Consider the following 13778-nt stretch of genomic DNA (forward strand, 5'->3'; position numbering starts at 1 on the left):
CATACACACACACACACTTGTGCACACACACAGAGTCATGCATGTGCACACACACACACCTGGGAAGATGTCACTTTCATTCATTGTTCAGCTTTCCCACTTCGGTTTGTAATAGAGTCTCACATGAATATAAATTTTGTGTTGGGTAACATCACAGGGGGAGGGGTGGTTTTGTCATGTAGATTTATGAGGAGCATTAGGAGATATGAGTAATTAATGGGGTGTCAAACATATTTGTGCCACCACCTCAGCCTGCCTCCCACCTCTATCTCTCTCTTTCTCTCTCTCTCTCTCTCTCTCTCTCCCTCCTTTCCCCTTTCTCACTTTCTCTGTCTCTATCTCTCTCTTTCTCTCTCTCTCCCTTCCTCTTTCTCTCTCTCTCCCTCTCTCTCTCACCCTCTGCCTCTTTCTGAGTCACAGCAGTGCATGTGGCTGTGCTTAACTAGATCTCTGTGATGAATTAGCTCCGCCTTTCACAAGACTAATTGACTAGTTACAGTTAATGAATGGAGGAAACCTTGGAAATTGAATTATTTTGGCTGACCTTCACTGAATGCCCATGTCAGTTATTCTCTGAAAAGTGACTGCATGCCCATAATAAAACAAAATAATACATCTCTCACTATTGGTCATACTTGGGCTACTCTGCTTTATTGAAAGAAAACCACAGACTTATGGAGTCGAGGTCAAGTTCACTCCAATGTCCGAACAGTAATTCTGTATGTCTGGTGCTGTCAAGCCAAGGACTTATTCAAAGTCTAAATTACTGGTCAGCAGGGGGTTAGTGTTATTAATTACAGGCACAGCAATTACAGGCAGTCACGGGAACGAAAGCATGGGGTGGGGTGTAGGGGGATGACAGTGTTTGTGTGAAACGTACACATTACCGGTATTCATATTCTCCGCATCTGCACAGTCTAAATTTTGACAATTTTTTCACTCCTGTCTTCATAAAACCTAGCACAGATGGGAGTATTGCTCTGAAACAATGTTTCAGGGCATTTAGATTGCGTAAGAGGTGTGTTGTCACAATGATGAGCCAGCATCTGCGGAATAATCTCAGAGATTTTATATTGTGGCAATATATCAACCTCGGTACACTCTACATGACAGCTAAAATTCTGTCCCTGCGCCAGAACTCCGGAACTCCAGAACTCCGGAACTCCAGAACTCCGGAACTCCGGAACTCCAGAACTCCAGAACTCCAGAACTCCTGAACTCCAGAACTCCAGAGTTCAGAACTTTGCCAGTCCAACCAGAACAGAATGTAGGGTGCATAACCTCATATTAACGGTTTCTAATAATGTCTTTGGGTTGTTGTTTATGCGTTAGCCCAGCATCAGCTGAGCACAGAACTGACACTGATAATAAGCTGTCAGCGGTGTATACACACTTCGGAGTGCGCACGCTGTGCCCGTACACCCAAAATTACACACCCTTCCCGCGCGATCAGACACCAGGGGCGAACGAGCGACAGCGGGCGGCGGTTCTGAGGACCGCCTCCTCGCCCCGGCGCCATGGTAACGCAGATGAGGACTTACGGCTGGGCCCGTGGATCTTGACGGGCTCGTTAGCGTTGACGAGCGTGTGGGAGCACTGCTGGCAGACACACTGCTTCCCGTTGAATGTGACCCGGTCTCCGATCGGGAACTGCTTCCTGAAAAGCACATGCACACACACACACACACACACAAAACGGTAAAAAATAAATGTCTAATGAATCAATGTCCTCAAACGCACTTGTGTGCCTCATACTCAGCCCTGGACACAATCAAAACAGTCAAATCATCTGAAAGTAAATTGTTACTCAAAATACAGAAAAAAAATCCTCCCTCCCGACTAATTTGGCACCATATTTCAAAAACGTCTGAAAAAATAAATGCCAAGATGTTGTTTTACCCAACGTGTCTATGAAGTCTTTACTCTCCCAGAGTCTGTTCCAGTGAAGACAAGGCTAGCTGCTCTGGGACTTGTCACATCTAACCGGGAAAACAATTTCAGATAACAGACAACAAAGACCGGCCTGTTAGAGATTCTGTTTGCACAGACTGCTGTCTCCAGCATCACAGCTACAAATCGCAGCAGTGAACAGGATGTGTCTGACAACGTCTGGGCAACGCCAGGGCAACGTCAGAGAAAAGCTAGGAGAACGTCAATCGTCTGAGGACCGCACAGAACACACAATGACACCAAATCCATCTCTGCTCACTACAACGCAAAGAACTTCAGCTGAGCAGCAGAGCTCCGTGATCAAATTGATTGAGATTAAAATGCTGCATTTTTCTAACTGAAGGTTTGAACGATCCTCCAAAATGCATCCAACAACTTTGAAAAATCTAGGAAGGAAAGCATAGAGCAATAATAATAAAAAATTTTGTGCGGAGGGACACGGGGGGGGGGGGGGGGTTGTCTCTTCTCACATACACCATACACATCAGAGGGAACTCCATCAAAGGCCAGCATTTTGTTATCACAGCATCAATAATACAGTAATTATGGAGCCGCTCTCTTCACAGAAACATAAAAGGTGAGTGATAAAGCTTTCCTTTAGAGGCATTCAATAGAATCAACATCTGAGGGGCTGTATTTGCACTTCTTTTCTTCTCTCTCTCTCTATGCGTTTCACCTGAGTCCCTATTCTCCATCCCAGGCACAGACACACACCACAAACATACAGCTTGGCTGCAATCTGACGATTGCAAGACCACACAGCTGAAATTACGCCGTGAAAGACAGTGAGGGAAGGAGATAATGAAAGAGAGAGAGGAAGGGGGGGGTACCAGAGATGGAAGACGAGATGAAGAATGGAGGAGGGAGAGTTGCAAAGTAAAAAAGAGAAAGAGAGAGAAGGGGGGGGGGGGGGGGCACCAGAGATGGAGAACAAGAGGAAAAAAGAGACACAGAGAGAAAGAGAGAGAGGGAGACAGAGAGAGAGAGAGTAGGGGATGGAGCTTTGAATGGAAAGCTAATAAATAATTCAGAGAGCAGAAATGGAGGTTAATGATGTATTATACAGTATCAGAATCATTGTGCGGATGATTAGATGATGGATTTGCTGAATACATTATAACAGCGACTACAGCAAAGTCATAATGCTATAGTGCACGCTCCCTTACCAGGGAAAAAACACTCAGTACTGGTAACTTCAATGACATATTATGGCTGTATCCACTTATGAAGGCCTATAGCTGTATCTGGAATCTAATCACAACTATGCAGATCTACACCACAAAATCTGGTAGTCAGTATGCAACGCTATGCCACAATTACACTTGTGGCAGGAATTCTGGGAAAAGAAGTACCGTTTGCAGAAAGTTCAGGTTTGTAAAATTAAAACCTGCATGAAAAATGAATAAAGATCTTTGAAACATGTTCATCATGTTTTCTGTGGGTCTACAGGAAACTCATAAGTAGTTGGGTTCATCTGAAAATCATAAACAGAGCAAACTAAAAAAACAGAAGAGGAAGTGTGGGGTATCTGGTGCCGTAGAACCAAAAAAAAGGGGTGATTCAAGGGGTGACCCTCTCTCTGGAAGAAGAATACCAATATGAAAACATGAAACATTACATTATTGTCATTTAGCAGATGCTCTTCACCAGCGTGACCTACAGGTTACAATTTTTACATTCTACCCATTCAAACAGCTGGGTATTTAATGAGGTAACTGTGAGTTTAGTACCTTGCCCAGCGGTGTAGCAGCAGTGCCCTAGCGGGGAATCGCACCAGCAACCTTTTGGTTATGATACCTGCTCCACTAACACATACACATTATTTGTTTAAGTAGGGAAACTCAGAGGTGACCCGTGCTATAGAGGAATATGAATACGAAAACTTGAAAACATACACATTATGTGTTTAGGCAGGGAAATTCAGGGGTGACCCGCTCTCTGTAGGACGATCGAGTGACGCCCGTTTTACAAACTGGCATCTGCCAAGCGCGTACTGGCTGCCAGCTCACTCTGACTGCCAAAAACTCACAGTTAACAACTGTACCAAGCCTTGCCAGGGAAGGAGCCGACTACTGTACCTGCCACCCTCTGCACAGAAATACAGCATAGTGTCAGTGTGTGTGTGTGTGTGTGTGTGTGTGTGTGTGTGTGTTATTTTCCCCTTCTCTTTTGTTTTTTTCCAAAAGATGTAGGCGGAGGGTTACATCTGGCCTGTCTGCATCAACACCCTGCAAAACAGCAACACAGAGCAGCGATGAGGTGCTCACTTGAAGTCTACGAGACAGGGGAATGAAGCAGTCCCATCTGTGAAGCGAATCTGAGGTATTTCAGGCACTTTAGCTCTCTGTGATCTGGATTTCAACACAGCGAACGCAAACACTCACTGTAACGGGTTAAAAGTGAGATTGCCTGATGAAACAAAAGCGCGTTGAGAAAAGATGCGGAGACCGAATAGTCTGAATAGTAGCTCTTTGGGCGACCTTGGTAAGAGTTGCCATGTGAACCTGACCAGCTCCCGAGGTGTTCTGCGGAGTCTGACATTAAAATAAATGCACTCTGTTTCTACATTTATCATCAGCTTCATTCTTCTGTCCTCTAAAATCACGGCTATTTCGGTATGTCACATGTTTCCTGGCTTGTTGAATTTCTCTCGCAAAGTCCAAGACTGCAGTGGATGGGACCAGGGAGACCAGGTGGTGTAAGTGCCGTAAGCTACAGGGGAAGAGTTTCAGGGACGCTGAACACATGCAATGTGCAATGGAGTGACACAGCACAGCCGAACGATCAACCTGCCTGGGGCACCCTGCTGAAACACGATGCGGTCGGAAAGTTTACGGTTCCGCTGCTGAAACACGCTGCGGTCGGAAAGTTTACGGTTCCGCTGCTGAAACACGCTGCGGTCGGAACGTTTACGGTTCCGCTGCTGAAACATGCTGCGGTCGGAACGTTTAAGGTTCAGTTGCTCAAATAGTCTGTGGTCATAAAGTTTACAGTTCATTTACTGAAACACACTGCGGTCAGAAAGATTGGGGTTCAGTTGCTGAAACACCCTGCGATCTGAAGGTTTATGTTATGGCTGATGAAACGGTCTGCGGTCGGAAAGTTCATGGTTCATTTGCCGAAACACTCTGTAGTTTGCTGAAACGCATTGTGGTCTTGGTTTACAGTTCAATTGCTGAAACACTCTGTAGTTTGAAGGTTCATGGTTCAGAAACACACTGCGGTCTGAACTGAAACAGTCTGCGGTTGGAAAGTTTATGGTTCAGTTGCTGGAATACACTGCGCTCGGAGAGTTTATGGTTCAGTTGCTGAGACATACACTACTGTCTCTACCACTGCTGTCCTTGGCCATGACAGCCTCCACCCACATCTGCAGACAGAACGCTGCAAGCGAAGGTAGATTACTTCAGACGGAAGCGAAACAGCTTCCAAAACACCTCTCAGGCGGAGTCACAACTGCCAGGACGCCAGCAGGAAGCTGATGAATTTACTGCAGTGCTAATGCTAACTGTGAGAGACTGACACGTATTTGGCCATGGCAGCTTGTGCTCAGTATATGTTCTGCTCCTGCAGCTTTACTAGGTCCACTTTGTACTCCTGCTTTCGTGTCGCTCTGGGAAAAGAGCTTCGGCTAAATGACCAAATGTAAAATGTGAAATGTGCCTGAGTGCACGCGTTGGTGGGGAGGGTGACACCATGCGAGCATGTGATAGCCGCGGTGCGGTTCGGATGTCTGTGACAGCCCCTTCGGCTGCACCTCATCAGTGGCCTCTCATTACAGACACAGGCCGCATGCAGAAACAGCTGCTCCCATGGCTGTCTCTAAATAGCCACACACACACACATACACACACACACACCGCTGGCGCCCCAAAGCGAAAAACCTTTACAGGGGCACGCTCCTCACAAACATGGCCTTTCCTTTTTCAGAGAGGAAGAGAGAGAAGGAGAGAGAGAGATGGGTGGGGGAGCAGGAGGGGTAGAAAGAGAAGGAAGGGTGGAGAAAGTGGGAGAGAGACAGAGAGAGCGAAGGGAGAGAAGGGAGTAGACACTAAAAATTTCTGGGTTACCAGAGAAGAATGGAGGTGTTTTTTTGGTTAATGATCAAGAGGGAGATGAATTTCCTGTTATTTATCCAGCTCAAAATACGTTTGAACACCCAGTGCCCCAATTTAAGTTCCTCTCAGACTACAGTGAAAATCCCCTTCCTTAACAAAGAACCAAGAACACAGTGCAGACCTGGCAGTAGACCATAAGTGTCTGTCTTCCATAGTTTCTCACACTCTGGGACAGATGATAGGCATCCCACTACTGTCAAACTCTGTCCATGGTACAGTGGGGGAATGCAGTGAAGAGAAAGAGATCTCTCTGTATAAATATGGTGATACGACAGAAGTTCAGTTCAGGGATCGATCAAGTGGAGTACTACAGTGTGTGAGTGGTGCTTCCAACATTGCCAAATACCTTGCATTACATTAAGTTACTGTCATTTAGCAGACGCTCTCACCCCGAGTGGACTTCACAGTGCATCTAATAAAGTGGCATGAAAAGTTGCACAAACGGGGCACTCCCAAGCACACATGAATGAGCATCAGTGCCAAACCTAGAGCTGAGATCAAAAGTGTTTTACACTTTGTCGATTTACATGTAAGTGTAACGCGGAGGCAAGAAGAATGCACTGTTTGAGCAAAACTAAGCAACATGATATGTTTCTCTTCCCCCCCCCCCCCCCCCCCCCCCGCTCTCTTCCCAAGTACAGCATACATCATCAAACACCTTCCTAATTTTAAACGCCTCCACAAGGCTTGTGAAGAGTCTTTTTTTTTTTCCTAGAGGAATAATCGACCAGATTTCTTTGACCTAGTTTGAGAGGGCAAACCCCCCCCCTCTTTTCCCTGTTAGAGCACAGCAAGAAGTGATTTAAATCTGTGTGCATGAAACTCTCTCTGCTTTTCAGTATAATGATGATCATTAGAGACTGGCAAATGCATCTTTTGAAAGGGGAGCCAGGGGTTCTCGTTGTGAAAGATGCAGGTTCATTGCAGACAGGGATTTGGTGGAGCAGGTAACCGGTGAATCAGCCTGTGAACCAGCCTCACCAATTACTCATCATCTTTGCTTGCTGAGTAGACTCATTGTCTGTCACCTCTTCCCTTTAATGTTCTGCTATATTGGTAGATCCTTCAATGCCTCATTTAATGTGTTTTTAATGGGATAGCATGGATAATATATTTGAATAGCATATCTTTTGTGTCCTAGAGAGCCTCGCCCATGGGGCAATGGGAGGAATGCTCCTGTGGAAACCCTCTTCCCCTGCCCAAAGGCCTCACTAGCCCCACACAGAGGCTGGCACATGCATTACATTTACATTACATTTTTGCAATTTAGCAGGCGCTCTTATCCAGAGCGACTTACATAGGTTACAGTTTTTACATGTTGTCTGCCTATACAGCTGGGTATCTGCTGAGGCAATTCTGGGTTAAGTACCTTGCCCAAAGGTGCAGCAGCAGTGTCCCAAGCAGGGAATCGAACCAGCGACCTTTCGGCTATGAGCCCTGTACCTTACCACTGTGCAACACTGCTGCATGTGCATGAATGACATCACCTTCTTTTTCCCAGGCAGCTCTTTGGACGCCATGGTGATACATGCTGGAGGTAGTCCAGGCTGACCAGGAATACATCTACAACAGCATGGTGGACATGACGGAGGTCATCAGACGGGCACTGGTGGTCATTAACGAGGAGGCCTTCCTGGCTCTGGCCCTGCCCTCCAGCTTAATGCATTGGTATTCTCCCGGGCACAGAGGGAAGACTGCCCCCTACAGAGCCATGAATGCCACCTCCAGCAGCAATCTTTTTGAACCAAGTATTAACCATTTCCAGCCCTACTTAACTTCAGCCAGCAGGCAGGAGAAAGTATTAAAGGATTCCCAAAGTCTGGAATGTTCCCATTAAAATAACACTCCTAAAACACTGTTAACATGTAGGCAAATGAATCATGCCAACCGTAATTTGCTGTTAAAATGAACAGCCTGGAATAAGGAAAAAACTGCAGTACGAGCATGCACAATCAGTCACAGTGGAGGCCGTGAAATGCCAGCGTGATTCCAGCGCTATGTGTGACATTTTTCCTTCTTTCGTATATAAATCAGACAACGGCAAAATGCAGTGATTGCTTTGCACATTGTGAACAGGAGATGGGAGCTGAAACCAGTCAGCTACAGCATGAAGCGATGAAGTCTGATGCCTTTTAGTTCCCTGTAACAGCTAAGGAAATGTCCATCAGCTGTCAAGAATTCTGAACAAGATTAGAACTTTGGTTTTAATGCATTTTTGTGACCTTTCTCATTCTTTGCTTACTTATTATGAATATAAATGGCATGTACCACAAATTCCATTCAGAGATGGTGGCTTAGATAGGCTGCAGGCACACTATCTCACTCTGACCTAGGCTTCTCCTGTAAATGTGCTAAAACAACATAGATGTGAAGGTAAAAAAACCTCTCCAAACTGACATTTAAAAAATCTGATTCATTCAAACCGACCAATCTTCTAATGAACCCAATGCCGCTCATTGGCTGTTTCTGAAATCTATCAGGCCCAAGTTTGCAGTCACCCCTTCTCCCTGTTCCCTTCTTTTACCTGTAATGATGAACCTGAAGAGCCCCATTGGTCATTTCTAAAATCCTCTCAGAGTACACCACCCTCCAGGCCCAGGAGGGGAAACCCCCTTTCCCCCAACACCTATCTCGTACCTGTATGGTTAACCCAATTGGGTCATTTCTAAAACCCTCTTGGGGTACACTACCCCCTTGGGCCCAGGTTTGGGAAGGAGCCTTTCCCCCGGACACCCCTGTCGTACCTGCAGATGCTGCAGACGAAGCACTTGGGGTGGTAGGTGCGGCCCAGCGCGGACACCACCTCGCCCGTGATGAAGTCTCCACAGCTGTCGCACTTGGTGCCGTACAGGCGCTGGTAGTCCGCCGTGCAGATGTACTCGCCGTTCTTCTGGAAGAATCCGGAACGGGCCAGGTCACAGCCACACACTGCGGACACACACACGGGAGGAGGGGCTATGGTTACTGGACAGGTCTACAGCAGGGTGGCGGTCATTCCGCACCAGTAGACTGCAGGGTCAAATCCCAGGTGGGGGACACTGCTGCTGTACCCTTGAGCAAGACACTCAAGCCAAACCTCTTCAGTAAATATCCAGCAGCATAACTCTATGATATCTAGGCTACAGAGGTCACCCTGGTTAAAGGCGTCTGCTAAGCACATGAATAATGTAATATGTCCCAGTGCTTAGGAAGCAGATTGGAGCAGTGGTGATGGTGCTACAGGACTCTGGAGCTGTGAATCATGGGTTCAGCCCAAGGCGGAGCTGCTGTTCCCTTTAACAGGGTCGTTAACCTGAATTAACACGCTTCAAGATTTTGTGAAAATTGTAAGCCCTTCTTTGCTTGTAGGCTCTATAACACCCATGTACAGTAGGTAATCCCCAGGTTGTGCCAAGGCCTTTAAATGCAGGAATTACCTAAGTCTCACTGTAAAAACCAGCAAGCCGTCACTGCAGCATAGCTAGAATATACCTTTAATTCACTCAAATATGCGCTGTTAACACTGCATCTCCAGGGGATGTGTGTGCTGTGCTTGTCATTGTACCACAGCCATTACCATTTCCCTCATTTCTGTACTTGTTAAAATTCTGCACTGTTTTTTTTTCCTTTTTTTTGCAAGGACCTCCATGGCAATTCCTTTGTTAAGAGGGCTGTAATGAACGAAAATTAAATTATTATCATGGTACGACCCAGTGTGGAGGATTCCACAATTGGATGAACCTTCCAATAACAACAGTACTTGGGGTCATTGATACTGTATTATTCACACTCTGTATTATGAGCAATTAGTATAATGAAGGGGTGCAGCAGATTACATGTGGAGGAGCTCTTGATTCTCTAATAGCTGGCATAAAGATGTGTCATTTTCTTTATATTTAGACATTAAGAATAGGAATATTCTGGAGAAATGCACAACATCAGCGACCACTCAATTGTCTGACAGGTATGGCATTACTTCTTCACACAGGCATGCTCAGACATGCAGGGGGAGGACACACCTGTCCACACACATACAAAAAACACACACAGACACATTCCACACACACACACACACGTGCACGCACACACACGCACACACACGCACACACACATACACACGTATGCAAGCACATACACAAAACACTCAACCAAACCAAAATCCACACACGCACAACCATGTACAGTAGGAGTTTTTGTCATAGAAAAGCATTGGAGTTCATATATTGGAATATATTTTCACTGTTTGTGGATACAACGGCAAAAGCTTGTTCAGGTTATTGCAGAATTAGGAATTCTCTCTGAATTCCCTGGGACATGAGCATTTGTCAGTTCACTTCAATAAAAAACAATGAGTAAATGAATAAATAAAAAAGATGGATAAGAAGAAGATGACTTGGATTTCCATCTCAGAGCTATCTGAATTTACACATTTACTTCCAATCAGACTGTGCAGCTAATGATTTGAGCTGCTTCCCTTCATCTGAGCCTTAACGCAGCACTGTAAGTACAGCCATACTCCAGAGAGATGGGTCGTGCGCTGCTGCTGACGCACAACCACCCTTTTAACATGAAGATGAAGGAGAAAGAGGGAAGGAGAGGGGGGAGAGAGAGAAGGAACGGGAGAATGGGAGCGAGAGAGAGAGAGAGAGAGAAAAGACAGGGAAGGAAGGGGGAGAGAGAGGGAGAGAGAGGGGGTGAGAGAGAATTAGGGAGAGGTAGAAAAAGAGAGGGAAGGAGAGTAAGGGAGAAGGGGAGAGGGATATTGAGAGAGATAGGGAAAGGGATTGACACAGAGGGAAGGAGAGATGGGGAGACGGGGAGATGCAGAGAGAGAGAGAGAGTTAGGGAAAAGGAGAGAAAGAGTGGGAAGGAGAGAGAGAAAGAGGTGGGAGAGAAAGATAAAGACAGAGGACTCAAGGAGAGGTGGACAGCCCTCTCCACTCAGGGCCCCTCCAGCACCCTTGAGAAAAGGAGGATAATAAGTGGGTTGGTGAGCTGCTGTGGAGTCAGAGGCCTTCTGACGAGCGGATGGAGACGTTTTATTGGTGCGTAGGTGCAGGAGGGTGGCTGAGAGGGGAGGACATGGTCAGAGAAAGAGAGAGACAGGGCGAAGTGTGTATGTGTGTGTGTGTGTGCCCATGTGCGTGTGTGCGTGTGTGTGTGTGTGTGTATGTGCATGCTTGTGTGTGTGTGTTGTGTGTGCGCATGTGCCTGCTTGTGTGAGTGAGTGTGTGTGTGTGTGTATTGGGAGTGTCACAGACAGGCCAGACGTGTATTTTTCCTTCCCTCTCATTTAACTTTGGAGAGGTCATTCTCAGACAGTTTCATTATACACTGTGCTGTAGGTCTGCCACCACACCATACATTCAACAAATAATCCCACCGTGTAATGTAACATTTTAATATCCTGTCCCTTACAGATATGCACTTGCTGCTGGCCATGTGTAAATACATCCTGTCTAGGTGACCCTGGATTAGTCTGCATCTGTGTGGCCTGAGATTCATCTATTATACAGTAACATAACATGTTATGCTAAAATATGTGTGTGTGTGAGTGAGTGAATGTGTGTGTCTGCGAATGTGTGGGAGTATGTGCATATGCATGTCTGCATGTGTGTGTAGGTGAGTATGCATGCATGCGTGTGTGCATGTGCGTGCGCTTGTATGTGTGTGTGTGTTCTATGGGCACATAAATGTAACTGTTCTGACAGAAAAGATTCAAAACAGGCTGACAGTAAAAATACATATTTATGAGGCTTTCGTGGGTAGTCTTACTCCAGAATTTTTTAAAAGGACAAACGTCAAACAGGCATATAGTTGCACGTTCATACAAAGCACTTGTAACGCTCAGTTACACTTACTGCGTCCATTAATATGGCACGAACACCAACACTAACTCACATCATCGCTCCGAAGGCATGCAACACTACACCCTGCCACTCTCCCTGCCCTCCACCACCCACAGAGCTAATAATAACCCAGGGAGAAGGCTCCACCCCCCAGCAGACACACCCACACCTACACCCAAGTGCCACACCTCCAGCCCTGCAGTACCTGTTGTGGCAGCAGGGGGCGCCATGACACACTGAATTCCTCCCTTGCTCCCATTCCATCCCTTTGTGACACACAACATTCTAGAGTTTTATTGAAATGACCAATAGTTTCGGTACACTTATGTTGCTTATGTTATTTTTACATGCAAAAACACAGAAAAGGCACCCAGATGGTCCTTAAATTAAAGCCAAAATCATAATGGTAAAATAACAGGACCTTGGTGACTGCTTGTTTTGGATGAGATGAGACACATCTGAGAGATAATGTGTCTCAGGCTCTGCGGCGCGCTACTGATATCATTTAGAGAAGACCCGGCAGAATGCACATGAAAACACTCTGATAAATCAACGTCTCCCCCCTGAAGAATTCAATTTCACGCAATAGCTGCCAACACACCAAAACAACATCCTCGTCAATAATAAACATGGGAGGACCAGAGAAGTGTGCTCGTTAGGTCACTGGGGTTGTAACCAGAGGGCTTCAAGTTCAAAACTTTGAACCCTGGGTGGTTCACAGCTACTGATCGCTTTGAATCTGGTCCTCAACCTGAGTGGTCTCTGAAAATGTATTGGCTGTGTAAGTGGATCATACGCAAAACACAGGCTCTGTAAACTGACCTGAAAAAGGTCATTTGATAGGCAGATAGATATATCTGATAGACAGCAGCAAATAATTAGGATGTGACTGTATCTGAGACAGTTATATACTGTGTTTCAAAGGTCTGGGACAAACAGCTTATTTAGAGGAGCTGAGAATTATGAACCATTATGAAGCTTTGGAGTTCCAGTGTGCCTGTCTGTTTTAAAAGCACTGGTGGGAAAAAATACCCAAACATCAGATTAACTCACCCACTTATGTGTGCTGGGACACATAAAATTAATTTGGATTAATTAATTAATTTAATCTGAGATGTGAGATTTGACTGAGATGTGCATTTGCAGTGATTTCAGAAAGCCGGCCGGATATACAATAACAGCCGCACCTCTTTGGAGCTGTACAGTGTCAACAGGGAGAAGCAGGTGAATTTCTGTGACCATGCTGGTAAAGTTAGACTTCACTGCGACTGACAGCGTTTCAGCTCCTTATTTTAATTCTCCATAGGTTTTCAGTACTTTCAAGCTGCTTCTCACAATCCACTCAAAGATAATTACTATACTGAGGTTACTTCTTTTTGAGAGGGAGTGTGTGTGCGTGCATGCGTACGTGCACATTTGTGTGTGTGTGCGTGTGCGCGTGTGTGTGTGTGTGTGTGTCTGTGTGTGTCTGTGTGTGTACATGTGCCTGGATGCAGGTGCAGAACAGCTTGCTCCAGCAAAATCCAATAAGTATTTCTTCCTTTCTTCTTCAGACTGCAAACATTGAACCACTGCACTGAAAATAAACATTAACCAGATAACTGAAAGCAGAAATTGTACCAATACATAGAAAATGAATGGAAATGATTTGAAAACCTTCCAGCTGTGAAAGCAGCAGCATATTTCCACTATTACAGATCAATCGATTTATCTTTGTTACAAAATGTGTACGTACCCAATAACTACTTGCATTATTAATGAGACAATCGAACCCTAAGCAAAGTGAGCTTACCCAGCGCAGAGAGGAGTGGGGTGGGGAACACAGTAGGATTATTATCTGATTATGGACGTCAGGGTATGGAGGCATAGCGCACTTCCAGTC

The 13778-nt window shown here is 45.7% G+C and overlaps 1 protein-coding gene across 3 annotated transcripts in view; it reads right to left on the reverse strand.

The window, feature by feature from the left end:
* LOC118774805 (actin-binding LIM protein 3-like) overlaps window positions 1–13778 on the reverse strand; it is an 84450-nt gene that overhangs the window by 30537 nt on the left and 40135 nt on the right. For all 3 annotated transcript variants that reach the window (XM_036524323.1, XM_036524324.1, XM_036524320.1), the window contains exons 3-4: window positions 8813–8996; window positions 1542–1657 (exon numbers count right to left, since the gene is read on the reverse strand). In XM_036524323.1, coding sequence (XP_036380216.1) covers window positions 1542–1657; window positions 8813–8996 — 300 coding nt within the window. The remainder of the gene's footprint in view (window positions 1–1541; window positions 1658–8812; window positions 8997–13778) is intronic.

Source organism: Megalops cyprinoides, chromosome 3 (genome assembly GCF_013368585.1).
Source record: "Megalops cyprinoides isolate fMegCyp1 chromosome 3, fMegCyp1.pri, whole genome shotgun sequence".
Lineage (NCBI taxonomy): Eukaryota > Metazoa > Chordata > Actinopteri > Elopiformes > Megalopidae > Megalops > Megalops cyprinoides.